Below are 27,728 nucleotides of genomic sequence, written 5' to 3' on the forward strand. Positions count from 1 at the left end.
AGCGACACACTGATCCGGGTGACGCCGCCGCCTTTGCCACGGAGGCTGCGGGAGAATAGAGGAAATGGCGGCGGTGCCGGAGCAGCAGCAGCAGGTCGTGGCCGGTGTCGCTCCTCCGCCGCCCTCCTCGGCAGGGCTGGGGGGGCCTGCTGGGCCCAACCCGTTGTCGCGCAAGCTCCGCAAAGTGCTGGAGACGCGGCTGGAGGCGGACAAGGTGGGTGAGCGAGGCTGCTGCCGCTGCCCTTGCCAGTGTCGGGGGAGCCCCGCAGCACGGAGGCAGAACTCCCCTTTGGCGCCCTCCAGCACCTCCCAGTGGCCGCGAGTGGGCCTTGCAGGTGCGTGGCCCGCAGCAGGAAGAGGCTTCAGGGACGCCTCCTGGGGCTGCCAGCTCTGGGAGACTTTTGTCCCCCGCATGGTGTCCTGTCACTGAGCCTAGGAAGGGAGCCTTGCCTTGGGACAGTCTCCAGGACGCCTTTGAGGAGCCAGCTGGAGACTGATGCTGACTCCTGGAGAGTTTGCAGCCTGGCAGCCCAATCCTATGCCTGGCTCCTCAGAAGTCAGTCCCATTACAGTCAATGGGGCTTACTCCCAGGTAAATGTGCATATGATTGTAGCCTTAGGGTGCAATCCTATCCCACTTTCCAGCGCTGACATAAGGGCAATGCAGCTCTGAGGTAAGGGAACAAACAATACCTTACTTTGAGGAGGCTTCTGTGAGTGACAACCAACTGCAGGATGCAGCACACGTCCCATTGGCACCGCTATGCCAGTGCTGGAAAGTGGGTTGGAATTTGTACCTTGATGCCATAGGCCAGTGTTTCTCAAGGTTTGTCATCCTTGTCCTCCAGGGGTCCCTGCTCCATACCACTTCACATGGTCCACCTATTCAAAGTACCACCAGAAGTAACTGGCAATGACATTGTTGCCAGTTACTTCTGGGTTCAGAAGCCAGATGTGACAGGAGAAATAGTATTTCTATACAGCTTTTCAGTGAAAAGGTCACAAAGCGAAAAATCAAACAATAATGGCTCCCTGTCCCAAAAGGGCTCACAATCTAAAAAGATGCAAAAGAACATCAGCAGACAGCCACTAGAAAAGACACTGCTGGGGTGAGGAGGGCCAGTTACTCTCCCCCACTAAATAAAAGAGGAGCACCCACTTGAAAAAGTACCTCTTACCCAGTTAGCACCGGTTGGCAGTAAGTGAGAGGCTCAGGATGGGCAGGAGGGCTTTTTTGGGTGTGGAAAAGCATGCTTTGGAGCCTCCTGTTTGTTGTGACACATTCCTAGTCTCGCTGCTGAGCAGCAGGTGTCCCACAAGTACCACCGACACCACTTCCAAGTACCACTGGTGGTACCCATACCACTGGTTGAGAAACAGTGCTATAAGACCCTGTCTTTAAGTTGCTTTCTCTGGTGTAATCCTATGGACTTCTTTAGAGGTGCTTGTTTCCAGTGAGTAAGACAGCCTAAGTCTTACAGTGGGCTTACTTCTGAGTAGAGTAAATAACCCAGTTTTCAAACACCTCTATATAACATCCAAAGGATCACTGCAAGATGAGTGCCCCCCATTGCATGTTCTTTAACTTTTTTTTTTTTTGCGCCATAATGCTTAAGGAAAGCCCTTCTAGATCAGGCAAAAGGTGCACCTAACCCAGCACCCTGCTTCCCACAGTTGTTAGCCAGATACCTTCAGGAAGCCCATAAACCATTTATTTATCCATCAGATAACCTTCCCTTTGCTAATTTCTGAAACTGGCAGTTAAATGAACCAGAACTGTTTTGCTTGAAAATATATAACCTTATGATAGAGTTGATTGTACTTAAATCAAACATACAATCAGATATACTCTCAGTGGTTTCCATTGTACTTGAATGAAGGCAACTCAAACATTCTGTAACTGTTACTATTTGGTGAGATTATGGAGAAAAGAGACGTTTATATACACTAGCAAAAAATAAAACTAAAGGCAAAATAGGGGCCAGTTGGGGACTAGAAAAGAAAGACTGCTCCTGCTAAGTAGGGGTGTTGGTACATATGTCTTTTAATCTTAGTGGTCTGATCACACCAAGCTCATTCTACTTTACACTTGATAACAGGCTGTGCCAAAATTAGAGACAAGTTGTTTGAGTGAGTCCCTTTCTTGTTGAAGAAAATTCTTGATAAAAATTGTAGGCTTAGTGACTGGTTATTCTTTTTTAAACTGATGATTAAATTCTAAATGATGTTATTGCTGAGAGGTAGGTGTTTGAGGGCCCAATCCTATCCAGTTTTCCAGCACTGATGCAACCATGCCAATGGGGCGTATGCGTCATCCTGCAGCATGGAGTCAGTCACAGAGGCCTCCTAAAGGTAAGGGAACTTTTGTTGATGATCATTTGTTGAGAGGGTGCATTGTGGCTTCATCAGTGCTGGAAAGTTGGATAGAATTGGACACACAAATTCCCTGGGGCACACAAAGCTGTTCCTTAGACAACATGTTCTGAACAAAATGGATATTGATGCCTTTTTTTGCTGTGAACACCACTGCCTGTGGAAGAGTGGTTAGAGGCGCAATCCTAACCCACTTTCTTGCACCGTCATAAGGGCAATGCAACTCCCAGGTAAGGAAACCAACATTCCCTTACTTTGAGGAGGCCTCAGTGAGTGCCCCCCAATGGCAGGATGCAGCACACGTCCCATTGGTAACACTATGCCAGTGCTGGAAAGTGGGTTAGGATTTGGGCCTAATTCTAAGCTTTAACTATGCTCTGGTCTAGCAAAGAAGATCCACAATGAGAGGAGACTTCCACTCATTCATCTGCATGTCTTCATCTGCTTCATAATGCATTTTTAGCACCTTTGCTTTATATGAATGTGTCTTGTTGAAGATAGGAATGGATATTCCAAGCTGGAGCTACTGTTGATGTATTTTTTTAGTTTGATCAGAGCCCTAAGGTCAGCCTGTGCTAATCAGACTTTAGTCTGTATTTAGTTGACTTTTTGAAAGAAAGAAAGAAAGAAAGAAACTTCTAAAATGTGTTAAATCTTGAGTTGACATGGTTGAGTATTTTTCCTTTTTCCTTTGACGATTTAGCACCACTGAGATGTGATAGTATCTGAAGACTTGTTCTGTCTCTTCTGATGTGTCTTTGTTTTGTTTATGAACTGTCATTGTGGTCTTTTTATATTTTTATAGGAAATGTTAGAAGCTCTCAAGGCTCTTTCGACCTTTTTTGTAGAAAACAGTTTGCGTACCAGGCGAAATTTGCGTGGAGATATCGAACATCGCAGTTTATCTATCAATGAAGAATTTGTCTACATTTTCAAGCAAGTGAAGGAGGTGTGCTATTCTGACTAATTCCAAATGTATATCATGAAGTTGATTCTGAAATAAGCTGATGTTCTCAACACAAATTCACTTGTGCAATGTTGTATCATGTGCCGTTCTTATTATCTAGTATTTATCTTCTATTTTGTGAAACAAATTATCAGGAAAGTTGATATTTTCATAAATGTAGTCAGTGGAATTAGCATGTTTCATGGTTTCCCTTTACATCTGAACCAAACCTTCACATGGTCACATTTTGGGGAATTTACAGTAATATCTGTTAACATGCTCTTTCAGGAACTTGAAAGCATAAATGAAGATGTGCAGGTTATGAATAACTGCTGCCAGGAAATGACCAGTCACCTGAAGGTACTGTAAAAAGGGGGTAATATCTTTTTCGTCACCTTAAAAATCATGCTTAAAAAAGAACTTCGCTGCCAGTCCAGAGATTGTATATAAGTACATAAATTTTTAATGCATATGCAGTCTTCCATAGCTTGAAAGAGATTCTCCATTCATGTCTGTGGAAGAAGCAGATCTGTTCTCGTGTTTCTTTGATGTACAGGGATCTGCACTTTCTGTTACAGTTAATGGAGCTGTCCATACATACAAGAACATCAGGTTGTATGTGGAGCTTTGGGTTAGGGTGCCTCTCTGTGATGCACAGTGGTTTGTAAGTTTGCATAGTTATCTTCTTATTCCTCCATGAATGAAAAACTCATTTATTTTAGTGAACAGTGATGGACAGTTTGATGAGAAGGTTGTAGTGTTGGCCTTAATTTAGATAGAGGCAATTGATATTTGTAGTAAATTGGATTCTATGTTTCTGACAGGCAAAATGCATATTAATTGTAGTTTATTTTTAAAATAGAACAGCCTTTTTTCTCCCTCTCCTCCAATGCTCTGTTTAACCCACTTCTGCCCATCCCACAGGTATACCCATTTTGATCCCTGTTGCATATATGCAGCATTGGGCAGAAATGGCTTAAGGCTGCAGTCATATACACCAGCAGTTCCCAAAGTCCTTCTTGGACTTTGGGACCACAGTTGAGTATTTGTGGGGACAGGGGGGTGTCCTGATGGCACTGCAGTGATTGCAGCGCTGCAGGAAACTCAGGGATTTTTCCTTTTACCTGGGAGGTTCCACTGGCCTTGGGGAGGGTCTAGGAGGCATGCAGCCCCCTCTGCTGGCCTCCCCAATGCTAAAAATAGCTCCATTTGGGGATTGGATCGTACTTCTGGTTTTTGCACAAAAACCACAAGTGCCCTCCAATCCCAAATGGAGTGATTTTTAGCATCAGGGAGGCCTGTGGAGGGGGCTGTAGGCCCCACAGACTCTCCCCAAGGCTATCAGAACCCCCAGTTAAGACAGAAAACACCTAGGTCCCTAGTGCCACGATCGCTGTGATGCCATCAGAGCACCCCCCCTTAAGGGGGAGTGGCCCAGGTTTGGTTCCTAGTGATTGTCACAACACTAGTATACACACTGTCCTGGGAATAAGGTCCATTGAACTAAGTGGGTCTTACTTTTGAGTAGACATAGGATTTGTAGTGTTAGTGGCTTATAATTGAGCTGTCACAAAAGCAGGAGACATGTACAATAAGACAGTCATAGTGTTAAATTATGATTTTATCAGTGTTAATTATTCTCTTCTATATTCCAGGCAGCCAAGGAGCAAACCCAAGATTTAATAGCAAAGACTACTAAGCTTCAGGCAGAGAAGTATGTATTATGTATTCTTGTTGTTATGTTACATAAAATAATAATATAAACTTTAATAAGTTTATATTAAGATAAGAGCGATAAGATAAAATAAGAGTGGTTTTATTGCTTCTGCAACTTCTATATTGAACTGATTCACCTTCGGATTGGTTCACATCACCTTTTTGATAAAACTGCTGAGACTGGCATATGCCCACTGATTGGGCAGCCAAGGCCATCTGTTTAGGAAAAGGAGTGGGATGAAATGGCCAGATGGCTTCCCCTCTTCTAGCTGGGTGCCCTATGATAATCAAACCTAGGTTGCTTAAAGTTAAACACAAGGATGCTTGGGTGTGCTCCAACTGGCCCCTTCAGAGAAAGTATCTGTATGTGACCAAGCCCTTGCCTCCCTCCTGAAGATCCTTCCTGAAGAGGTGTGAAAGACTGTTTAACCCAACTTTAGAGTAAGTACCAGATAGTTAGCAGTGAAATTTAGATAGGGAATTATTTTACTTTTAGGTTAACCTGCAGTTACCTCCTGGTGATTTTTGCTAAGATCTGTTCCTGGGCACAGCCAGCACCCAGCCTGGTTTTCAAGCCTGCTTGCTTTATTCTTCCCTCCTTGCAGTTAATCTCCCCCCCCCCACACACACACACTATTTTTTTTCCACTTCTCCTTTATTCTGGCTTTAAATATATTGTCACTTCCTGCCCTCTGATCTAGGAGTTCTAGGAGTGAGAGTTTCCCATTTCTAGAGAGCTCATGCCTATGCTTTGGTTTTAAACAGAATGGTTAGTTTCTACACTCTCCTGGGAAGGGATGTTTCATTTTCAGATATTCCTGCTGTACCTGGTTTATCCAAGATGGAATGATGGCAGCAGATATCTACCAGCGCCGCCGCCCCCCCTTTCAGGTGCAGACCAAGTAAAGGAGGGAGGAGTGCATTAAGTACTGTTCCCCTCTGTCAGCCTCTGGCTTCCCTAACTCTTGTTGAGATGTTACACGTCTCTACTTACTCATAAGGAAAGTGTTCCAAATTCTGCCTAATTAGTCTGCATATCAAAGACCCTTAATCAACCTCTATTTGCTACACCACAGAAGTAGTTCTGCATGGCTCTTCAGTATCTTCTGAGACATGGGACAGGTAGGACCAATCAGCACAGGGCTGGTTGAACCCCAGACCGAGGGCCAGATCTGGGGTTTGGCAGAATCCTTCTACACGGTGAGCAGACCTTTTGGTTCCACTCCTGTGCAGCTTGTTCTCCTGGACGGCCTGGGCACCAGGACACCCCGGGCAGTCATGTCTGCCCAGATGTCCTGTCGCTAAGCCTTCTGGGATGCCAAGCAACAGATGTGACGTCGCAGAGCGTCCTGGTGCGCAGGTCTACCAGAAGAACAAGCCGTGCAGGAGCAGAATGGAAAGCTGTGGTCTGGATGGTGACTGCGTTTTCTGAACACAGCGATTGCAACTTTGGGTGTCGCTGGTTTAGCACTGTGATACGGACATTCCACGCACACTTGGAGTGGTCCACAAGGTCAACAGCTTATGGCCCCCACCTATATTTACATGGTACTTACTGCTGTGTGGAAGTGCTTTTTGCCATGGTATTTGAATTCCCCGTAACTGGATGCAAAAACCAAGCAAAGGATGATTTTTTTTCTTGCTCCCAAAACAGGAACTGAGAGCAGATAAGATTGGGGAAAAAACTAGGAGCTTGTGTAAGCTGAATTTAACAGGATACACTGTGCATGGTAGAATAGAGTATAAAATATATGTGAAGTAAATTGGAATTGCTATAATGTAACAGCATCCTTTATTTTGCAGCCAGAGGTTAGAATTGAAAGCACTAGTAGCAGATGCTTTCATAGCTGAATTCCAGCTTACTCCAGAGGAGATGAATATCCTCCGAGGCACAAGAGACGAACCTATGACGGAGGTAAATATCCTGTAGGTAACATAGCAACAACAGTTTAGCATATTGCATAGATCACTTTGATTAAAAAGGCTAGGTTAAGAGAGGCTTCAAGGATTTAGATGTGGGAGTGGGGAACTGGAGCTAGCCAGAGGACACAAGTATGAAAATAGATATTAAGTTACTTGTGTAGAGAGAAGTTGTTCCAGTGGGATTCTGAATTTCTCAATTTGAGGTTGATGAAAATAGTTTTGTTATCTCTGTTTTCTAGTCTTGCAGATGATTATTTAGAAAGTGGTTGCCCACCTTTTGCTCTGCTTGTCTGCACTATCGCTGTTTCTTGCTCTTTCCCTTTTTTGCTACTTCTCATAACAGATACACTCCAAAATTTCTTACTTTGGTCAAATTTTGATCTTTGGTCAAAGATCAGATCATAAAACAAAAGCAAACCACCAAACAGTGCCAGGCAACCAGGGCCAACCTTAGGAGCTGCAGGACCCAATTGGAAACACTTTTGTGGGGCCCCTCTAATTTTGCCGGGCCCCCTCTACTAATTTTTTATCTCTTAACTTGAATGGAACTAGACCAAGAAAAAACTTCTGTTACTTTTGTGAAAGTAGGTAGGACTCCTGGATCTTTAGTGGTTGTGCAAAATAGGTGCCTAGGAGGTCAGCAAGAGGGAGGAGGGAGTATGCACCCAGCCCACAGTGACTCTTGCTCATTGCTGCCCCATCCGCAGCAGCCTGTTCTGGACCGAGGGGGGGGGGAGGATGATGCCAGGAATTGCAAGGGCAGGGGGAAGAGTGAGGTACGCATGTTGTCATCTGCATGGCACCAATTTGGGGCCAACTGGATGTAGCGGTGGGCAGCAGCTGCTTCCGAAGTGATCCAGTTTCAGCCCAATTGGAAGCAGCAGTGGGCAGAAGGGCAGTATAGGGCCCTCACCATACCCGGGGCCCAATTGGGCGAAATCTCCACAATTGCCTAAAAGCCGGCGCTGCAGGCAACAACAAAATACAGTACATAGTTAACAAAGTTCCGTTCCGTTCCGTTTTATTATTTGAGCCATTACGTACAGGATAACACAAATTGTTGACTATATGCCAGCTCAGGGGTGTTAAAGTTATTTCGTATCGAGGGCCGAATAGCATTCATGATACCTGCTGAGGGCCGGAAGTGGTGTCATTAGGCAGGAAATGATGTCATTAAAAAATGACATAACAAAAAATAAACACTTTTTCTCACTTAGGAACTCATTAGCTGCAAATGACAGAAGAGAAAATACGCAAATCTTGATCATATTTCAAGATTTTCATGTGGGCTGCCCTTTTAGAAGTAACACCTCAGCACTGCTCAGCAGATGAGAGCCTGAGGGCCAGATAAAAAGCTTCTGTGGGCCACATCCGGCCCTTGGGCCTTATGTTTGACACCCCTGTGCTAGCTAATCACTTATTTAAAACCGGAAAATGTTGAATCCTCAAGCCTCTGACCACTCAAGCCTCTGTTTTTACCCTTTTACTATGGTAGTGGGGAGACTGCCTTCTGGAGTGTTGAGCTCCATGTTAATTGTATCGAAACCGTTCTGGTGGCCTTGTGTTCCACTTCGCCTAGTCTTTAATAAGAGCTGAGTTATGTTTGCCTAATCATGAGTACACACACCTGGCACAGTTTTGCTTTCCATAGGGCTCAATACATTTTCCTTGTCAGCTGGGGGGAGCTTCCTTCTTGAGAGTTTTTGGGGGCTACATCCCTCAGATTTGGACCATTCTGGTGATGTTGCATTCCCCTCAGACTACTCTTCAAAGTGGACTGACGCATGGTCACTTACTTACGAGTAAACACATGTGTTCTCTGTTTCGGTTTCCATAGGGTTCCATAAATTTATCTTGTTAGCTTTGTATCTCACAGTTTGAGAACTGCTGTTCTAACCCATATTTGTAAATAAGGGAGCAAACTTAGATTTACTAAGAGATGATATATCATTCTATTTAAACAAAAACATCTTGGAGTTTACTTTTGAATTTCATCTTTGTAGCTTCCTAGTTTCTTTGAAAGCAATAGATATCCAAAAAAAGCAAATCTCTGTAGCATGTTCTGATGCCACATATGGCCACCTGCAACCGCAGTCTTTAATTTCTCCAAACAGAATGTTTTTGCTAATTGTGCCTCTGGCATGTAGCTCAGTATCTGCCAGTAATTAAAAATGTGTTGATAAGATCTTATAAGTACTTAAAGAATTCCTGTTTCCAGTGATAGAGAAAGCAAAAGGATATATCTAGGTGTCCTGAATAATTTGCACTGAATACAACCCAAATATTTTGTATCTGGAAAGCACCATAGTCCTATACCAAATTATATTTGCAATGGCACTTTGGTTTTCAGAATGGGCATAGCCTGCAGTCCTCCTGTTCTCCAGAATTTTAGAATGCTGCTTACCGTCTTGAGCAATTAATGCAGAATTAATAGGATGCAGCTCTCATAACAGCAGGTAGCCTGGAGCTGAACATATGCGTGACTTGGCTTCTTCATTTAGTCTCCAGGGGAGACCAAGATTGGCCTCTGAGGGGGGAGGTGCATTTTGCTATTTGTGAGCTTGCCTATGGAAATTGTTACTTGCTATGGGTGAGCAAGTAAGTGACAAAATAAAAACAAGTCTGAAGCTATGGCTTTTGATCCTGCCTTGTCTGAGGATCAGTTATATTTATGGCCCTTCCTATGGAGCCTACAAATCCATTATTGCAAACACTTGTGATGTGATCTGTTTAGAGACAGTGCAAATCAGAATTGCACCAGATTTAGATAAATGGCAGGCTCTTAAGCCATTTCTGCCCAGCGTTAAATATACACAACAGGGATCAAATGTGTACACCTGTGGGCTGGGCAGAAATGGGTTAATTCAACTTTATGAGGAAAAAGGAACATTATGGAAAGAAATGTTATGCATAGGTTAATTTTCATTGTTTAAATATTAACTGAAATGAAGTCCTTAATAGTAAAATGGGGGAGGGGGAGTACACAGCAAACAGACGTGCCTTCAGGGTTCCTAGTTATTTTAAGAAAAATAAAATGCTTAGAGATTTTCTGTGGTGCTCAGAAGATAGGCCTCGAATTGCAAATAGCTAGATACAATTTCCTTGAAGAAGGGAAGTTTTTTTTAAAACGCTAATGAAAATGCAGTGTTTGGCTTGTCTCATAGCACATAGCACAGTGATCTGTAAGTGTAAGTAGAAACATTTTTAGATGTGTGAAGCTGGAGATATATTTGAGACCTTTGGTGTGAACAGAGACTCTTCTCTCATAGGGCTGCTTACACAGATTAGTATCAGCTCTCCAGAGGTCTTTCCTGGCCCCACCACTACCACATGAAGTTCTTTTGTGTGGAAAGGGCTACCCCAGCACACTCAGGGTCCTTAAAAATGGAGCTCCCTACTCTCATGATGCTGATTGTATCCAGATTGGTGGGTGCTGATTTCTTTGATAGGAAGAGGCATTTTGAAGCCTGGTACCTAGGGCCCTGCAGATTCCTGAATTTCAACTGAGTTCTTCTGAAGTACAGAAGATCCTTGACTTAAGGACCTTAAAGGTAAAGCTGTAAAGGACCTTTAAGGACCTTAAAGGTAAAGCAAAGGTAAAGCAAGTCAAAGCTTAAAGGTAAGCTTTGACTTGTGCAATTTCAAACTTACGCAAAGAATTCTATAAGCCATAACAATATCCACAGCTAGCCATCTTCTCTTCACACAACTCTTTCCTTGCTTGTCCTAAACCCTTCCATGGAACTGTGCATGCTTAGAAAGAGATCCAATTTACATAAAAAATTGTCTTTCATTAGAATGTCTGGAACAGAACCCTTATGTAAGTCAGAGAGTGCCTGTATTCTCAGTTCACTTATAACACAAATGCGTAGTTTACGCTAACTATAGTTAGAAACACTCACCATGATTTGAACTTCCAGGCTTATAACAGGTAAATCATGGTTTAGAGGTGTTTTGCTTGCTTTTGTTTTTCACCTGCCTGTCTCAGCTTTATAAATTCACTCTTCTCTCCTTGGTGCAATGGCTTAACTGTGGATTGTCAGTGATCTGTGAATTCAGACATATCTGCAAATTACAATTAAACTGTGTTTTACAAACCAAATTCAACCTGTGCATTTGGGTTCATTAGAGATGTTGAGTACATTAAGGTACAAAACAGAAAGCAATGTTGTTAACATGATTCTTCAGTCTCTTTGTGTAGAACCTATTCTTAAATGAACTTGTGGGTTTTTTCATAGAATCATAGAATGATTTTGTTTGCTGCTGCTGCTGAATTTTCCATAGTGATATTGTGTAGCTTCAGGCAATGTAGGGAATGCATTTGACCTGCTCCTTGATGACTCATCTTATGAAAGTGAGGCTTTTGTTTTGCTAAGTGTGATACAGAATTCTGCCCTGGCCAGATTGTGGCCCATGTGATCATGCATACAAAACATGTGAAAATGAGCATGTTTCTCTTCAGACAGCTTGGTTTAATTAAAATGCTTTTCATCTTGTATTTTCTTTATTAAAGAAATTTTTCAAAGTATTGGGAAGAGTAAAGCAAATTCACAATGATGTCAAGATTCTTCTGCGCACAAACCAGCAGAGATCAGGGTGAGTTCATACTGAATGTCTACAAAGCAGTATTTAGCATTGGTAACCATGCTGCGCTCTCTCTCTCTCTCTCTCTCTCTCTCTCTCGTTCTTAAATCAGAGTGAGCTTTTCATATATAGATAAGTAGATCAGGGAGAATTAATCTGTAAATTAGCTTCAGGCTTTAAGGATGTTTTGGATTACGTAAAGCATTTTTTTGTTAAAGGCTTTAAACATTTTCAATTTGCAGTCTAGAAATTATGGAACAGATGGCTTTGCTTCAGGAGACTTCTTATGAACAGCTTTACCGATGGGCTCAAGGTATCCTTGATTGTTATTTTTGAATAATTATTCAAAAGATTCCTGAAGAGCTGGGTACAGGCAGTTGCTTAATCCTGCCTTGCAGCATGTAAACTGAGGGCCAAATGTACATGTTATGATAGCTTTTGCTTGTCAGTTCTGTGCTTTTTTTCTCTCCTTTACAATGCAAGCTAATTTAACCCTCCCCCCCCCCATGGTTCTACTCTGACCCCCTCTCTCTCTGTGGCTGCTATTTTCCTATAGATGCTATCAAGAAAAATCAAGGCTTCCTGAGTTATATCACAATGTTAAGTGGGAGTTTTCTGCCAGGGGCACATAATTTCAGGGAATGGGACAATCCAGATCTGTACTGTCCTGAGGCTAGGCACAGTGAATCATTCTGAATGGGTTAGGGAAAGAGCTTCAGGATTTAGTTGCAAGATTATTCTACCTGTTCAGACTTTTCCATGACAGTTACCAGATTCTAAGAAATAAGCCTCTTTAATGTGTATTCTGCCTTTTAGCATGTTCTGAGCAATGTGTGGTTGTTTTGTTATTATGGACAGACTTCTATTCCTGGTGCAGGTTTCGGGACAGGTGCTGAGTTTTTGAGCAGTGGCCAAGGTCCAGCAGAATTGTGACAGTGGGTTATAAAAATGAAAATAGGCAAAGTAATATTCTCCCTAGGATTTAAATTAGGATTTAAATCTTTCTGCTCCCTAGGATTTAAATATTCTCCCTAGGAGCAGAAAGGCATGAAAAGTTGAATGCTGCTTGAATCAGACTAGCTGTTAAATCCAGAGTACTGACCTATCTTCTGCTCTTTTATAGGTGAATGCAGGGCTTTAACACAAGAATCCTGTGACATTTCTCCAGTTCTTGCTCAAGCAATGGAAGCTTTACAAGACAGGCCTGTTCTGTATAAGTAAGTTTTAAATACAGCACATAATAGGGTTTCATGGATAAAATCTGTACAGATGCCCTGTCCTTTGTACTTTGTGAGAACATAGGTAATGTTATATTAACCACTAGGTGGCAATATTTGAACAAGATTTTTGTCCCCCTTTTTGGTCAGCTGTCAGCCTGCTAGCAAATCCATGTACTGGTGATGTCACATTTAAAACAAACCAAGATCAAACTGTGTTTTGATATTCTGGTTGGTAAATAAACCACAGTTCCTGGAGTTCAGACATAACACGGAATCATGGATTATTTTAAAGCAAAGCATTCATTCCCCTCCTCTGGTATAAAAGGGAGGATGGAGCCTGTGAGCTCTTGGGAAGGCTGACTTGTTCATGATTATCTAATGATAATCTGTGTTTAGCTCATGGTAATTCATGATTTATGCAGTTGCCTAAATCTACCCTATTTCTTAATAATATTGTGTGCAACTATGAATCTTCCCTAATTCATTTCTCCTGTATTATCTCTGGCTGATGCCAGTTCCCAGAAAAATCTACATAACTTTCTCACTCCTCACATTGGAAAATGGTATCGCTAATGCAAGTATTGCATGGTTAAAAATTGCCTTAGTGCAGATCTTGAGTAACTCTTTGTATTTTTCCACCTTGAAAATTTGCCCCTCAGAATGATCCTGTTATCTTCTATGTAAAGCAATTTGCAGTATTATACATGCCCAGTTTATTCCAGTTTAAATTGTAATTTCTCATGTGGGTACTGATCAGAATTAAAATGTGTGATCTCAACCACATATCATTTGCCAAACAATTTGTTATCTAATGATTCTCTACCAGGAGGGTGGAGCATGGTACTGACCATTTTCACGCAATAATTACAGTCATGCCTCAGCGTCTGTGGGGTTTCCGTTCAAATCAATTCTGTGGATAATCAAATCCGCAGTTCTTTGCACCCAACCTTCCGAACACGACTGGACCTGAAAACCGGAAGTGATGGTTTTCAGTCCTTGGAAGGCATTCAGGACACCTGGGCACATAGCTCCAGTCGCATTCAGAGTGTTCAGGTCGGGCCTGGTCAGGGCTCAGCATGGGTTGGGGAACCCACACTGAGTCAGATCCGCGGATGAAAAATCTGTGGATCAGGCACAATTTGGACCTATGAAAAGCATTTTTTTTGGGGGGGGGGTGTCTACACTAGTTGTCTAGGTAGTTTAGACAACTTAATTCTAGGCATAACGTGTTTGCATTTCCATAAAACAAGGCACTTAAAAAAATAAACTGCAGAATATATGTCAGAAAAAGCAAATAACATGTAACACAGCTTCTGTAGCCAAAACAAATCTTTCCAGTATACATTTTCTGCCAGCATCCTATAATTCCATCATATTATAAAGAGCCCCAAAGTCTTTTGCAAATATCACTAACAGTAAGTCTTCCTGCCCTTAATCATTTAAAATATGCTACATTGTATATTAACATTTGGCTTTTTTCTTAAAGCCACATCTGTTGTAGGTGAAGGAGCCTATATCTAAAATTTAGCCATCAGTACTATTATTGAGGTAAAGAGAACTGGTACCAAAACCTGATGATACAAAACCTAACCCTTGAACTTAGGGTTTTACAAAGGCCAATAATAAGATAAGGCATCTTCAATTCATGTTCATTCCAGATACACCCTTGATGAGTTTGCAACAGCCAGAAGAAGCGCTGTGGTCCGGGGCTTTATAGATGCTCTGACTAGAGGAGGTCTTGGAGGAACTCCCCGGCCTATTGAAATGCATTCCCATGATCCTCTGAGGTATGACAGTGGTGGAACTGTATATTGTGCTATCTTCCCCATCCTCCCATTAGAATGATGAGTTCTTTATGCAGCAAGGTTTCTTGTTTTTGTTTAGATACGTAGGAGACATGTTGGCATGGCTGCATCAAGCTACTGCTTCTGAAAAAGAGCATCTGGAAGCACTGTTAAAACTCATAACCTCTGAAGGTATTACTTGATTTTAATGTGTACTTGGAATCTGTTTCAACAGATGCTCAGATTACACTTATAGAAAAGTACAGAGGGGATTACAAATGGTGCTGGAAATAGCGTTGGAAAAACTTTGGCAGTTTTCACAGTTCTCACAAAATCTGTAAAATGGCTAAATGACCTAGGTGTGTTTTTCTGAGTAATTGGAAGTTGGGGTCATCTGATTACCAATTACTGTGTCACTCTAGTGACAATGAATAGTTTTCAGCCATTGATGGATAAAACAACAATAAAAGAATCACCTAAGCCTGAACTAGACCAAGTTATGGGAGATATAGTTGCTATCAAGAATAGCATCCTTGCTTCTCTCTTCTCTGGAAGCATTTAGAAAATACAATATATGTGATGTGACATCACCTTTTGAAGAATTTTTCTGTCCCCACCATCATTAATTGGTTGCTGTTTGTGGGGTTTGAGGAAACTTTTAGTGCAATAACATCAAGTTGATGTTTTCTGTTGCTGGATGCTACTCAGGATTTATTCTGTTACTGGATGCTACTCAGGACGTATTCTTCAACACAACTATAATGGGTTTGACTGTGGAAGAGAAGAAAGATATGGTTGAAAGAGTAGTCAGAAGTGATGAAGAACATTCAAAGGTGGGGGGATCAGTGAAAGAGGAGTGATGAAGATTGTCAGAAGGAGGATACAATAAAGGATATCTTGCTCCTTTTCAGTTTGGCACATCTGTTTCTTTGCAACTTTCTTTGTCATGCTTGTATTGTGAAGGCTACATCTTGTGGCTGAAGTAGATGGAAGAGTTTATGGAACAGTCAAATGGAACATAGGGAAAAAAGAATCTGAAATGCCTGTGAATAACATTCACTGTGTGTTCACTTTCAGGGCTAGAAGAAAATATGCAGGAAGTAGTTGGACACATCACAGAAGGTGTTTGCCGGCCTCTTAAGGTGAGAATGTTTTCCCCGAGCCCTCGGCATAGGAATGTATTTAGTAACAAGAATTGTTTTCTCATATGCTTACCCACTCCCAGTGAAAAAATCAGCTTGCAGATTATGGCATATACAGAACTGAAATATGTAGAAAACTTACAATTTATTATCCTTTTAAATAACAATATAAGGATCAACTAAATAATGCCGTCATGTTGAATTTTTGAGCAACAATTTTTGAAGCAAACCATTATGATGAATGTCTTATTCCTAGAACATAGCTGTGCATCACAGTTTGCTGAATACAAACTGTATAATCTTCGTATACAGTTTATATACAAGAATAATCTTAAAAGTCAACAGTGTTCTTCTGTCGTGAAACTCATTTGTATGTAGAGAATGACTTTATAGGCTCTAAAAGAATTCTGCATAACTAAAAATATGAGTTTTTTCTCCCAACTCATTTCCTCAGGTTAGAATTGAACAGGTGATAGTTTCTGAACCAGGAGCAGTCCTACTGTATAAAATTTCTAATCTTCTCAAATTCTACCACCACACCATCAGGTAAGCAAAATTGAAAAGCAAATAACTTTGTCTTTAGATAACAATAATCAGCGTTTTTTGTTGTATTCTAATGAAAAAAATTAATATAGCCCTTTTCTCAAATGACTATTTTTAGTTAAAAAAAAACCCACAATTTTATTTCATTTTATTTAAAATATGCACATGCTGTTTCTCAGTTTAAAAACTCTTCGTGACTCAGAGCAAGAAGAACCTTTGCAGAACCCCAGAGCATGAATGCAACAGAGTTGAGCAGAATGTCCTCCAGAATTGTCTTCTGAAATCAATAGAAGCAGAACCCCCTAAAGACTCTTCCCTGACTCTCCACCCAGAAAGATATCATGGTCAATGATATCAAAAGCTGCAGAGTGGTCCAGCTAAACTAATAGTGTTGCATTCCCCTTGTTTTCCTGGCATAGGTCATCCAAAAGGATGATCAAGGCCGTTTTGATGTCAAACTAGGCCTGAAGTTAGACAGAAATGGGGCCAGATAATTTCACAGTTTCTTTAGAAATGGTCTCCCAACTGCTTCTCTCACGGTGGCCAGAACTGCTTCATTTTGCAAGGATGGATTAATTCTCTCATTGACCTAGTTGGCTATCCCTTTTCTGCTAGATGTTATAAGCTTAGAGAGGTACAGACCAAGCAAGCAAGTGGTTGGTCACACTCTCACACCATCATCTTCTGAAACCACAGTCAGGAGAGAGAGAGAGAGAGAGGATGTATACATTCACTGGATGTATGCTTGTCTCTGAAGTTCTCCATGAAAGAAAAGCCATGTAATCCAGATTCTATTTTTCTGTCCACCAGACCTTTCTTTTTAGGTAAAAAAAAGTTTCCAGAACTATATTACCTTAGATCAGGGGTTCCCAAACCCCAGCCCTGGGGCCACTTGTGGCCCTCGAGGCTTCTCAATACGGCCCTCAGGGGGCCCCCAGTCTCCAATGAGCCTCTGGCCCTCTGGAGATTTGTCGGAGTCCACACTGGCCCGACACAACTGCTCTCAGTTGTGGGCAGCTGTTTGTCATCTCACGTGAGCTGTGGATGATGGTTCCCTCCACTGCTTGTTGTTTCACATCTGTGATGCAGTAGCAGCAGCAAAGGAAAGGCCAGCCTTGCTTTGTGCAAGGCCTTTTATAGGCCTTGAGCTACTGCAAGACCTTCATTCATTCATATAAGTTCCATCTTTAATATATTCATTTATGTAAACTTATGTAAATTTATTCTAATTTTAAATGTAAATTAGTTCTCCCCTCCCCCGGCCCCCCACCCAGTGTCAGAGAGACCATGTGGCCCTCCTGCCAAAAACTTTGGACACCCCTGCCTTAGATGCTAAGGATAGCATGCTCCATATCCAGCTTCACAGTGGCATAGGAGACGCAACACACTTGATTAAGGGGCTGGCAACCTCTCCACAGTCTTCTGTCAAAAGGCCCACCAGAGAAGGCTTGCAGGGCTGCCTCTGGGTTTTAAGTATATTCCTATGCTATTGGCTGACTTTGATGGAAGAGTGCTACAGAGGGTAGTTGGCTGAGATATTTGAGGGTTCCCTTAGTATGCACTTTGTATCCTGGTTCAGAGCTGAACAATTCTATGTTTAAAAAAAATGGTGCCTCCCTCTTAATGCTTTTTCAGCTGCAGTAGTTGGGTCCTGTCCCTTGGGAAATAATAGCTATGTTCCCTGGATAATGGGGCAGAACCTTTTGCAGAGTTCACCACCCCTCTTACCTATGAGGAAAAGGAGATTCGTCATGTAAGAAACAACATTCCTTAGTTCTCAGTTATTCCCATTTACCAAACTGCCAACTTCTTATGGAACTAGATAGCTGGACCTGCTATGTCTGACTTAGATGTAATTAGATCTTTGCTTCTTTCACCATTTTCAGTAATATTGTGGGAAATAGTGCAGCCATGCTGTTAACCACAATCGAAGAAATGCACCTATTGAGTAAGAAGATATTCTTTAATAGTTTGAGCCTTCATGCAAGTAAACTGATGGATAAGGTTTGTTTTAAAGACTCTTTTTAAAATGAATTTGTTTTGTACTCTACGATAAAAATGTTCAGGGCAGTTCGTATAAAAAGAATAGAACAACAAAAAAAATTGATTATAAAGCAGCAGTATTAAAATCTCCTTCGAGGTAAAAAAGCTTGAGAAAATAAAGAGATATTTGCCTGGCACTGCCAGTACATTGATTCACAGCCCAACCCTATGTAACTTCCATTGTGATTATGCAGTTGTATCCCACAATGTATCCTGTGGGGGGGGGGGATTGTTTCAGGTCTCCTTTGAGTAAAGAACCATTTGTTTCCTTGCCCCAGGGTGAGCCCTCGCCACCTGAATGGCCCTGTTTAGACCTGCACTAGCAATATAGCTGGTACAAGTCCACATGGACCCAAGAAGGAAGATCAAGGTCAGGAAGGGGATATCAGCCGCACCGCTGTCATGGATACCACCCCCTTCCTGGCTTCAATCCACCCTCCTCTACACCCCAATCTCCGCCACATTCCTCTCCCTCCCTGCCTCCCTTCCCCCCTCCCTGTTACCAGTGCTGGAGAATGTGGACATTCCACTGGTGTGAGGACCTTACCATTCACTGCTCGGAGCAGAGGTCAGGCATCTTAGAATGGTGTGTTGCGCTTTGTGACAGCCATAACAGGCCTTATGCAGCTGGAACGTTAGTTCCAGCAGTGTAAGACCCTATTAAAATTGAGCTATTAAGCACCAGTTCACCTTTTCTGGGGAGAAAATTCCATAAACATGACACCAAGAGGACCCTCTTCCCAGTTCCCACCCACTTGAACTGAAATGACACAGAGGAGAGGTTCTGAAGACTGCATCAGTCCGCAGGTAGGTTGCATAAGACAGATAAATCTGTTCTTGAGAAATACAGCATTTCTGTTTGTGGTTGGGTCTGCAGCATGCCCTCCATAGAGAGAGTTTTGAATTCTTGACACAGCATGATCCATAACTCATGGCTTTTGTAGGTTGAACTGCCACCTGCTGATCTCGGCCCAAGCTCCACTCTGAATCAAACACTTGTTCTGCTGCGTGAGGTTCTCGCATCCCATGACTCCTGTGTTATTCCGCTGGATACTCGTCAAGCTGATTTTGTACAGGTAAATGAGTTGGGGGAGCCCTAATGCTACTAAGCCGCAGCAGCTCAAGAGGAGGTTGTGAGGAAATGCCTGGTGCTTCAGATGATCAGATGCCATGCATGACTTTTACATCAGAAAGTAGGAGAAACGCTGCCAGGTCCTAGAATAGAGCAAAGAATAGCAGAGGGGGGCTTCATACAGTGGAACCACATGTCACCACATCATTAACAGTGTCTAGGCCCCTCCTGTGCAAGTTAACACTGTTCATCCTTTTCCTCTAGTCTCTGGCAGGTACCTTATGGGGGGGCAGGAATAGCCCTTCTATGTTCTTTGGCCGCATTTGTTTCTTGCCACAGTAAGATTAAACTGGCTTATTTGCCAGCCTTTCCTCTCTTCCTGCCAGCCTGTACTGATTTTGCATCTTGGAAGTAAGTGTGTTGCCTTTGTTAAATTAGAAGCGGATTTAAATCATAGACTTCTTTAAGTCAATAAGCAGAGCCTTGTGCAGTGAACTCTGTTTCCTGACTCATTTCTGTGTGGTAGGATGCAGGCAGGGGGCTGAGATGGGAGGAAACGACTGTCCTGACGGGGGAGTGAACAAAAAGTCTTTGAAAAGGGTTTATCCTTTTCTAGAGCAGCATGCAGCATCGGTATAAGTCTAGAGAACAGAAACTGAATCACTGGAGGATGAAAGATCATTGGTCATTTTCTACAGTGTTCAGTTCCACCCTGAATGTTTGTGCAGTGATTTTATGTATCCAATAATTTATTTAAATCATTGATAGCCACCTCTCTTTAAGCTCAGAGCAGATTAAATATCATTTAAAATAACAAAGTACTAAAAACATAAAACTTAACGATAACCATCCAAAAACTTAAGGAAAATAATGGCATCCATCCTAACTCATCCTGCTCAGCTCATAGGACTTTAGGTAGGCATTCAATCCCTCCCTATCCAAAAAGAGTTGCAACTTTGCACCTCATGGAGAGGATCATCCCACAGCTTTGGGGCCACTGCAGTGAAGACCTTGCTTCTCGTAGCCAAGGTTCCCACGTACAGTACTATTTGAATGTAAAGCAAGGTCTGATTTGATAAACACAGTTGGCATTGAAACTTGTACACTCAACACCTCCCTTTTTTCGTTCTTTTTTTTTTTTACTGTAAGCAGGGCAGTACTAAATTGTTTATAGTGCTCTTAGTCTTCTAACCCTGACAGGTGGGTACTATGTCTGTTTTGAATCATATATAAAAATATACAATTTCTTTTCAAAGCCTGATTGGGCAATGCTGCTGCTTAAGACTCCAGAACTGCTCATAGCCAATAGTTCTCTTCTAGCATCATTTTTTTTTCCATTCAGGTTCTGTAAGTATGATTATTGTAGCTTCTGATCATGAGGTTTATCCAAATGGAAATGCAGCCTTGAAATAAATGCAGTGAGCCCGGTCCAGCCTCTGGTTGCTCAGTATCTGAAACATTCTTACCTTGTAAACCTCCAGGGAAGGAGATTCACAAGATCACCTGGCAGCCTGTTCTCTTCCATGCTAATATGCCTGGAGGCTGTTTTGAATATTTAACTTAAGTGTGCATCCTAGCCATTTAAACCTTGTTTGCAGAGCAAGCTGTAATAATCTATTGAACATTTCTGGAAAGCATTATAGCTCCCTAAGCAGTTACTGCCAGCTCAGTGCAGAAGTGATTGTTAATGTCTGAAAAGGATCTTTGCCTAGGGAAGTTCCTCAGTTACAGCCTGTGTAACTTTCCCACACAACATGAAAGAAAGCACTGCCAACCAAGGACTTGAATTGGGAGCAAGAGGGGGCCATGCTCCTGTGATTTTTCTGACAGGCCTGCTAAGTTTAGGAGGCTAAGGGCACAATCCTAACCAGGTCTACTCAGAAGTATGTCCTATTTTGTTCAGTGGGGCTTACTCTCAGGAAAGTGTGGTTAGGATTGCAGCCTAAAAGGAGGCCATGATTTTGTTAATAAAGGTGAGACGCTGAGGTAGGGCTTGTGGAGTTCTTTAGGGTCCCCCTTACCTTTTTCTCTCATAATTCAAGCATGGTTTGCAAGCCAGTGCTTGTTCTTAAAGCCTGAAGCTGTCCTCAGAGGTGAACACTGTTGTTCCTTGTCACCACCTGTCCTTTGTATTAGAAGAGTGAGAAATGCATGTGAATTCCCGCCAGGCTCAGTATTTCTTGTGTGTTTCCTTTTCCTTAGGTTCTCTCTTGTGTGCTGGATCCACTGCTGCAGATGTGCACAGTGTCTGCCAGTAACTTGGGGTCTGCTGACATGGCAACCTTCATGGTGAATTCACTTCATATGATGAAGACAACACTGGCTCTGTTTGAATTCACAGATAAACGACTGGAAATGTTACAGTATCAGGTAAATGTCCAAAGTCAACCTTCTGATGTTTTCTTTGCCATTAAACATTAACAGGGAATAAATATAACACAATCTTCTTAAATGTGTCTATCCTCACAGCTTATATGTAAAGTCAACACAGAGATGTATGCAGCCACAGAAACTTCATTCATGGGAAGTTAAAAGAACTGAATGCAGTGAAGCAGGGAAATGTGAAAGTCAGCATGAACTATTTTTAAAAGAATGACAGCACACAAAAGTAGACGTTTTCCAATATGTTTGATTTACTGGATAAGGCTGTTCATCTTTATTTCATATGGTCCCTCTTAATGTTTGAATTAGTGGAACTTTACATATCCTAGGTTTTCTAATAGAACCCCCCATGCAAGATGTCATCTTCTTCTGGAGGGTCCCCCTGGTGCGGATTTTCAGAGACTGAGTATGGGGATCCAGAAAAATTGCCAACCGCCCCCCATGTGAATGGAAGCTCAATAGGATACAGTCTAGTATCCTTTTGGGAATACCCCTGCAGGCTTTGGTTCAGTGATAATAGCATGATATCCCCATCTAGACACAGAAATGTCTCAAGTGGAAGGTCATGCTGTTAATCATGGTTGTGATTAACTCTCCACCCATCATTTAAATATACAGACTGATTATGTGTGTGATTTAATTAGTACATGAGAAGGGGAAGTACGCAGAAAGAAAGCAGTGGTTCAGGTCTCCATAAATGGCATAAGAGAGGTAAGGGGTAGGAAATTAGGGCAACATCTCACATACAGACTGACGACACTATGTAAACAAGATGATGAAGTCCACAGTAGGATCCTTAGGAAAGAAAGGAATGGCCTATAAATCAATGCAAGGAGTGTGGAAATGGTCTCTTACTTTTCTTGTGCCTGTCTTTGTGCGCTGGCACAGTGGGGGAGAATTCATATTTTTGTTATTTTTGCTCATAATCACATGGCCTACTGACCCATAGGGAAAAAAGTAACGTATAGAGAAATCCTACCTGTCCTCCTTATGCATAGAATTCTGAAGTCATTAGCTATTTGGCTGGGAATCTTCTGGAAAAGCTACCCATCCAGTGATCCTTCTTAGCTTGCATTTGGCTTTCTTCTTTCTTTTAATTTTTTTTCTTCTAATCTAGCATTGCATGTAATTGGTTTGTCCCACAGAGACAGAGCAGCATCTCAAGAATTTTCTTCAGTTCCATAGACTATGGGGAAAGCAATTTGTATCAAATTCATTGCCAGTTAGACAATTTGTTTTATTTAAAAAAACAACAAAAAACTGATATCAAGATATAACATATGGTAAACTCACATGTCTGCATACATAAACCTTGTATAAAAGCACAGATAACTTGCTTTTTGTCCTTGTTGGTTGCAAACTTAGCTTTGCAACATGGTCAAAATATTTTTGTTGCATCAGACTTCTTAAATGCTTTGGCTAACAAACTTTCACTTGGAATATAATCCAATAAAGAAAAATATCTTCTTTCCACCTTTTAGATAGAAGCACATTTGGATACGTTGATAAATGAACAAGCCTCGTATGTATTAACTAGAGTGGGCCTTAGTTCCATATACAATATTGTACAGCAGCACAAAGCAGAGCAGGTAAGGAATTCTTTTGGAAACCATTAATACCATTCATCTCTACATTACATAAATCTAGTGTGGTGCAATTAAATCTGAGAAAATTGTCAAATCAGTACAGATGAATTGCTTCATTTTTCTGATGCGTATGTGACATGGGACTGTATCGTGGTATAACAAATGATGTAAGCAAAGCAAATTGAATTTGAATTTCAATGATAGGTTTCTGATATTTGCCTGGGATCCAGATAGCTCCTTCTGTGGTCCATGCTGGGGCATGCCCAGAGGGATATTTTTCCTTGAGCAGCAGGTGACCACCATCTGCTTTTGAAACTCTGCTCAGTTTCAAAAGAGGCTTGCTATGGGGCAGGACTGCTGCTGACCAACACAAGTGGCAAGTCCACTTGGACACACAGGACTAACTACCCCTTGCTTTGGGTTCTTGGCCTTTCCCATGACAATATTCTAGTTATGCTTTAAACGTGATTTTTTTTTTTGTTCTGTGTTTAGGGTCCGTTGGCAAATGTTCCCAGTATGGATTCTATGTCATTAAAAGCCGCAATGGTAAGAGACTGCAGTTTCCTGAGGAGGTGTACTATTGTGTGTACTCAGGGGGAGGGGGGAATACAATTAAATGTATTTTCATAGGGTCTTTTATTTCATAATATTTTAAAGAAATGTTAGAACAATGACCGTCCTCAATCCCTTCCTTTCTTCTGGTTGATCCACATCATAGCAGTAAAAGAATGTGAATAACTGCATAGAAGTTTGTGCTTTGTTCACAAGAGCAAGACTCAGATTGTGCTTCGGGTTGTAATTTGGTATTTTTCTTAACTGTGTTTACATCTTCTTAAAAGACCTGCTATACCACTATGTTTTAGGAAAAATAAAAATATTCCCCAAAGAATTAAATGAGACCCTTTGGTGCAGCTTGTCAAAGACTGAAAAATTATTAACATTTTCAGCTGTTTCTCATTGCAAATTCTTGATGCAGAAACTTATTCTGCCTAATATGCAACCAGCTATCAATCTGTTTTGGGGTTACATCAGTAGCGTAGCAAGCGGAGGGCGGTTCGTCCCAGATGCCAGGCTGGGGGTACCATTTGAGGCCTAGCGAAGATGGCAACAGTGGTAAAAGCAGCAGCACTGCAGCAGCAGCACCAGCCACTACCACCTGCTCCACCTCCTTGTGTTTGGGGCCAGCAGTGCATCATGCCACGGTTGGCAAGTAGCTCACCTTCTCTTTGGGCAGAGAGCCTCAAAGGAGATGGAACAGGGTGGCGGCAGCAGCCCAGTCACAAAGCCACTGCCGCTGGCCCCTCCTCTTCTTTGTGTTTTGGAAACACAAGGAGGAAGTGGCGGTAGCTGCTTTAAGATCTGTTATTTTGGAATCTGGATGGCTCAGACATCTGGAAAGCTCAGGCATTTCATGCACCGCCTTGGGGCCTCTAACAACTCAAGCCCCATTCACAGAAGCTACTTCTGCAGAAATACCTTTTAAGCACCTCATGGATGGGAGTGACAAGCAGAGATTAGAAAGAGGGACACCTTGGCAGGCAGGACAAGGTGATGACAGAACCATGGTGTCCTGGACAACTATGTCCTGGACAAATGTGTCCTGGTTATTGGCGTCCCTCTGCATTTGCACCTGGTTTTTATCCGTCCTGAACATTTGTGTTCCAACATATTTATATTAGATATACTTTTTTGTTTTTAAAAAGCAAAGGTAGGGTTAAGGCTAGGGTTAGGGCTGGGATAAGAGGCTTAGCATATATAACATGGGGTGTGTTGCCCAGCTATAGTGGGATGCAAAAATACCAGGCACAAATATGCCCGTGACCAGGACCCAAATGCCCTCCTACCAGATAAGGCCAGGGAAGACATGGACACTTGGTGGGCTTCTTGGTTTTGTAGCTTCCCTCCAACACAGACGTGCTACATGGACCTTTAAAATACATCATGGGGAACAGTGTGAGTCCACGTCTTGCGTTTTCCTTTGTTCTGCCTGTTTTCTGACCTGGACTTGTGAAGTCTACCAGCTATGTTTCCTGTTTGTGAGAAAAGCTCTGCATCAGCAGATACCTGTGTACAGTGAACATTGCCTAACTTCTCTTTTACATTAGATCCAATTTGATCGTTATTTGTCTGCTCCTGATGGCCTGCTCATGCCACAGATAAACTTTCTTCTAAGTGCCTCTGTTAAGTAAGTATTATGGCTGCGTGTTTCTTTTGTGTTTTGCATTTTGCATTGTGCATGTACAGACCCAAATATAGGAAGGGGTCTAGACTTTGGATGAAAGTGAGCATTCCCATGCTCCACCCTCTTGGCTACATCAACTTCTTTTTGAACTGTGATGGAGACAGCAGGAGGTACTTTCCTCTGAAGGACTTCTGCCCTCGGTATCTCGGCAAATATATTTCCCTTCCAATTACTGTTCTTCAGTAATGATTGTCAGTTGGCTAGATGCATCCATTTTTAAATTTTGTTTTGCTGCCCCCTTCCCTTTTTCACTTCCAGTGAGACAATTTTGGTGGCAAAGGGGGAACTGTGAGGAAATGAAAGTGGTTGAATTCATCTCATCAATTAATTGATGAAAAGTTGCAGCCCTACAGTAATTGTAATTAACAAACTGGAACCCATGAAAATTCAAGGATGGGATCCCTACCCTGAGGCACCTAGTGGACCACTGTGAGATTCAGGAAGCTGGACTAGATGGGCCTTTGGCCTGATCCAGTGGGGCTCTTATGTTCTTATGTAAACTTTTCAGCCTTGAAGGGGCAGCACTCCTATGCTGCTGAAGTAATTGGGAGTGAAGGAAATTGAACTCAAAGGACACACACCCAGTTCCACTCCCCTTCCATCATGCAAATTAGTTCCTTACCCTAATGGGTGAAGAGTTGTAGTGTCTGCACACTGCTGCCATGACATGAAGAAACAAGGCAATGTTCATCCACAGTGGTTTGGAGGCAGTGGTCATTCTGACCCACCACAGTTTTTCCTTGTGACTGGAGAGACAGATGCTGACGTTCAGAAGTGGGCAAATCTTTTGTGTTTGTTGAGATCCGCAATTGTACATTCATATAACTTTTTTCTTTTTTAGACAACATATAGTAAAACTGTCCACAGAACTTGTCTGCAGAGCCTACAGTGAAGTATATTCAGCAGTGATGAATCCAGACAATGGATATAAAGATCCAGAAACTATATTGCCCAGATCTCCTCATCAAGTTCAGGCACTTCTCTCATAATCTTCTAATTCCAAAATATTTTTATTGGATTTTCTCATTGTTTAAGGTGGGACCTAGTCATGCAGCTACAAAATCGGCTCTGACAATGGCAGTCTGCTCCTCACTGCACACCAGGGCTGCAACTGTGCATGCAGTTCTTGGCATTCTCTTTACTTCAGTGGCATTTAAGCAACCTGACTGTGTACAGCATGTGTATTCATGCTGGTAGATGCTCGACAAAGATAGGAGCAATATTGAGGTTTTAAATGATGTTCGTACTGTTATAAAACTGGGACAACTTTGTGATGATAATCCAGGATTTTTGGAAGGGGGGGGTCTGAGAGAAAGAGAAAATAACAATTATATTTTAATTTATTATTAAGATGGTAGAATAAACGGTGTACCAACAAAGCATTTTCTAGTTCTGAATATGTAGCTGATATTGGCACAGTCCCAGTACAATCCTGACACTTGGAAGGAGAGACTAGTCTTGTGAGAAAAACAGGCTCTCTTGTTTGAATGGCCAGTGTTTGAATGCTTTTATACATTTCACTCTGCCATTGGTACGCTTTAAAAAAAAATCTCAATTCAAGTCCTAGATAATCTAGTTAAATCGCTGACCAAATGATACCCAAATATGACGTTACAAGCAAGGAACTAGATGTTCAGTCGTTTGTTGGGAAGAGGAAGAACAGAGTTCCAGATGATCGGGTTTTTGCTTTCACACTTTCAGTAATTTAGTACAGGTTTTTGGAAATGGTATTCTCATACAAGTGGATATGATATAGTTGAAAAAAATGCTGGGGGCAGCACCTAAGTTTCTCTGAATCCTGGCACAGAGCCTGCAGGATCCTAAAATCTTGAGTGAGTCAGTGTGATTCCTTTCTTTCTACTTTATAGAAATAGGTATGGAGAATAAAAAAATGTCAGTGCTCTAAGACTTATTTAATATATCCTATGGTGATCCTGCTATAGCATTCTTATTTGCATTTATTAGACTGACACATTTTCCATTATCTATTTACAATGGGATATTATTCTTGCCCTTTAATCTGGGTTCATATTTCTGGATCAGGATGAAAAAACACACATAAGAATTTTTTTTTTTAATTTATAGGGTGAGGATTTTGAGGTCTCTGTAAGCCTGATCAGATATTAATGTGTCACATGTCAGATTAATGATTAAAGTTTATAAAATACTAAA

At 41.9% G+C, this 27,728-nt stretch overlaps 1 protein-coding gene across 2 annotated transcripts; it reads left to right on the forward strand.

The window, feature by feature from the left end:
- The first annotated feature begins 55 nt into the window (after positions 1–55).
- Positions 56–27,728, forward strand: COG6 (component of oligomeric golgi complex 6). Of its 2 annotated transcripts, none has more exons than XM_066639575.1 (19): positions 56–214; positions 3,179–3,322; positions 3,608–3,679; positions 4,975–5,033; positions 6,839–6,950; positions 11,472–11,554; positions 11,785–11,855; positions 12,666–12,759; positions 14,421–14,549; positions 14,647–14,738; positions 15,624–15,688; positions 16,143–16,234; positions 18,118–18,235; positions 19,219–19,350; positions 21,549–21,716; positions 23,210–23,317; positions 23,807–23,860; positions 25,420–25,499; positions 26,398–27,728. In XM_066639575.1, the coding sequence occupies exons 1-19, from the start codon at positions 65–67 to the stop codon at positions 26,543–26,545; spliced, it is 1,971 nt and encodes a 656-aa protein (XP_066495672.1). In that variant the 5' UTR covers positions 56–64; the 3' UTR covers positions 26,546–27,728. The 2 variants fall into 2 exon arrangements, with proteins under 2 accessions (XP_066495672.1, XP_066495680.1); XM_066639583.1 differs by lacking the exon at positions 56–214 and adding an exon at positions 253–335.

This window comes from Tiliqua scincoides, chromosome 1 (assembly GCF_035046505.1).
Source record: "Tiliqua scincoides isolate rTilSci1 chromosome 1, rTilSci1.hap2, whole genome shotgun sequence".
NCBI classification, from domain to species: domain Eukaryota; kingdom Metazoa; phylum Chordata; class Lepidosauria; order Squamata; family Scincidae; genus Tiliqua; species Tiliqua scincoides.

Excerpts from the sequence above, each read along its gene's own strand:
- COG6 (XM_066639575.1), top strand. The coding sequence starts at position 65 with ATGGCGGCGGTGCCGGAGCAGCAGCAGCAGGTCGTGGCCGGTGTCGCT. Across the intron at positions 11,856-12,665 it reads GCTTTACCGATGGGCTCAAG|GTGAATGCAGGGCTTTAACA; the intron begins GTATCCTTGATT and ends GCTCTTTTATAG. Across the intron at positions 25,500-26,397 it reads CTTCTAAGTGCCTCTGTTAA|ACAACATATAGTAAAACTGT; the intron begins GTAAGTATTATG and ends TTTCTTTTTTAG.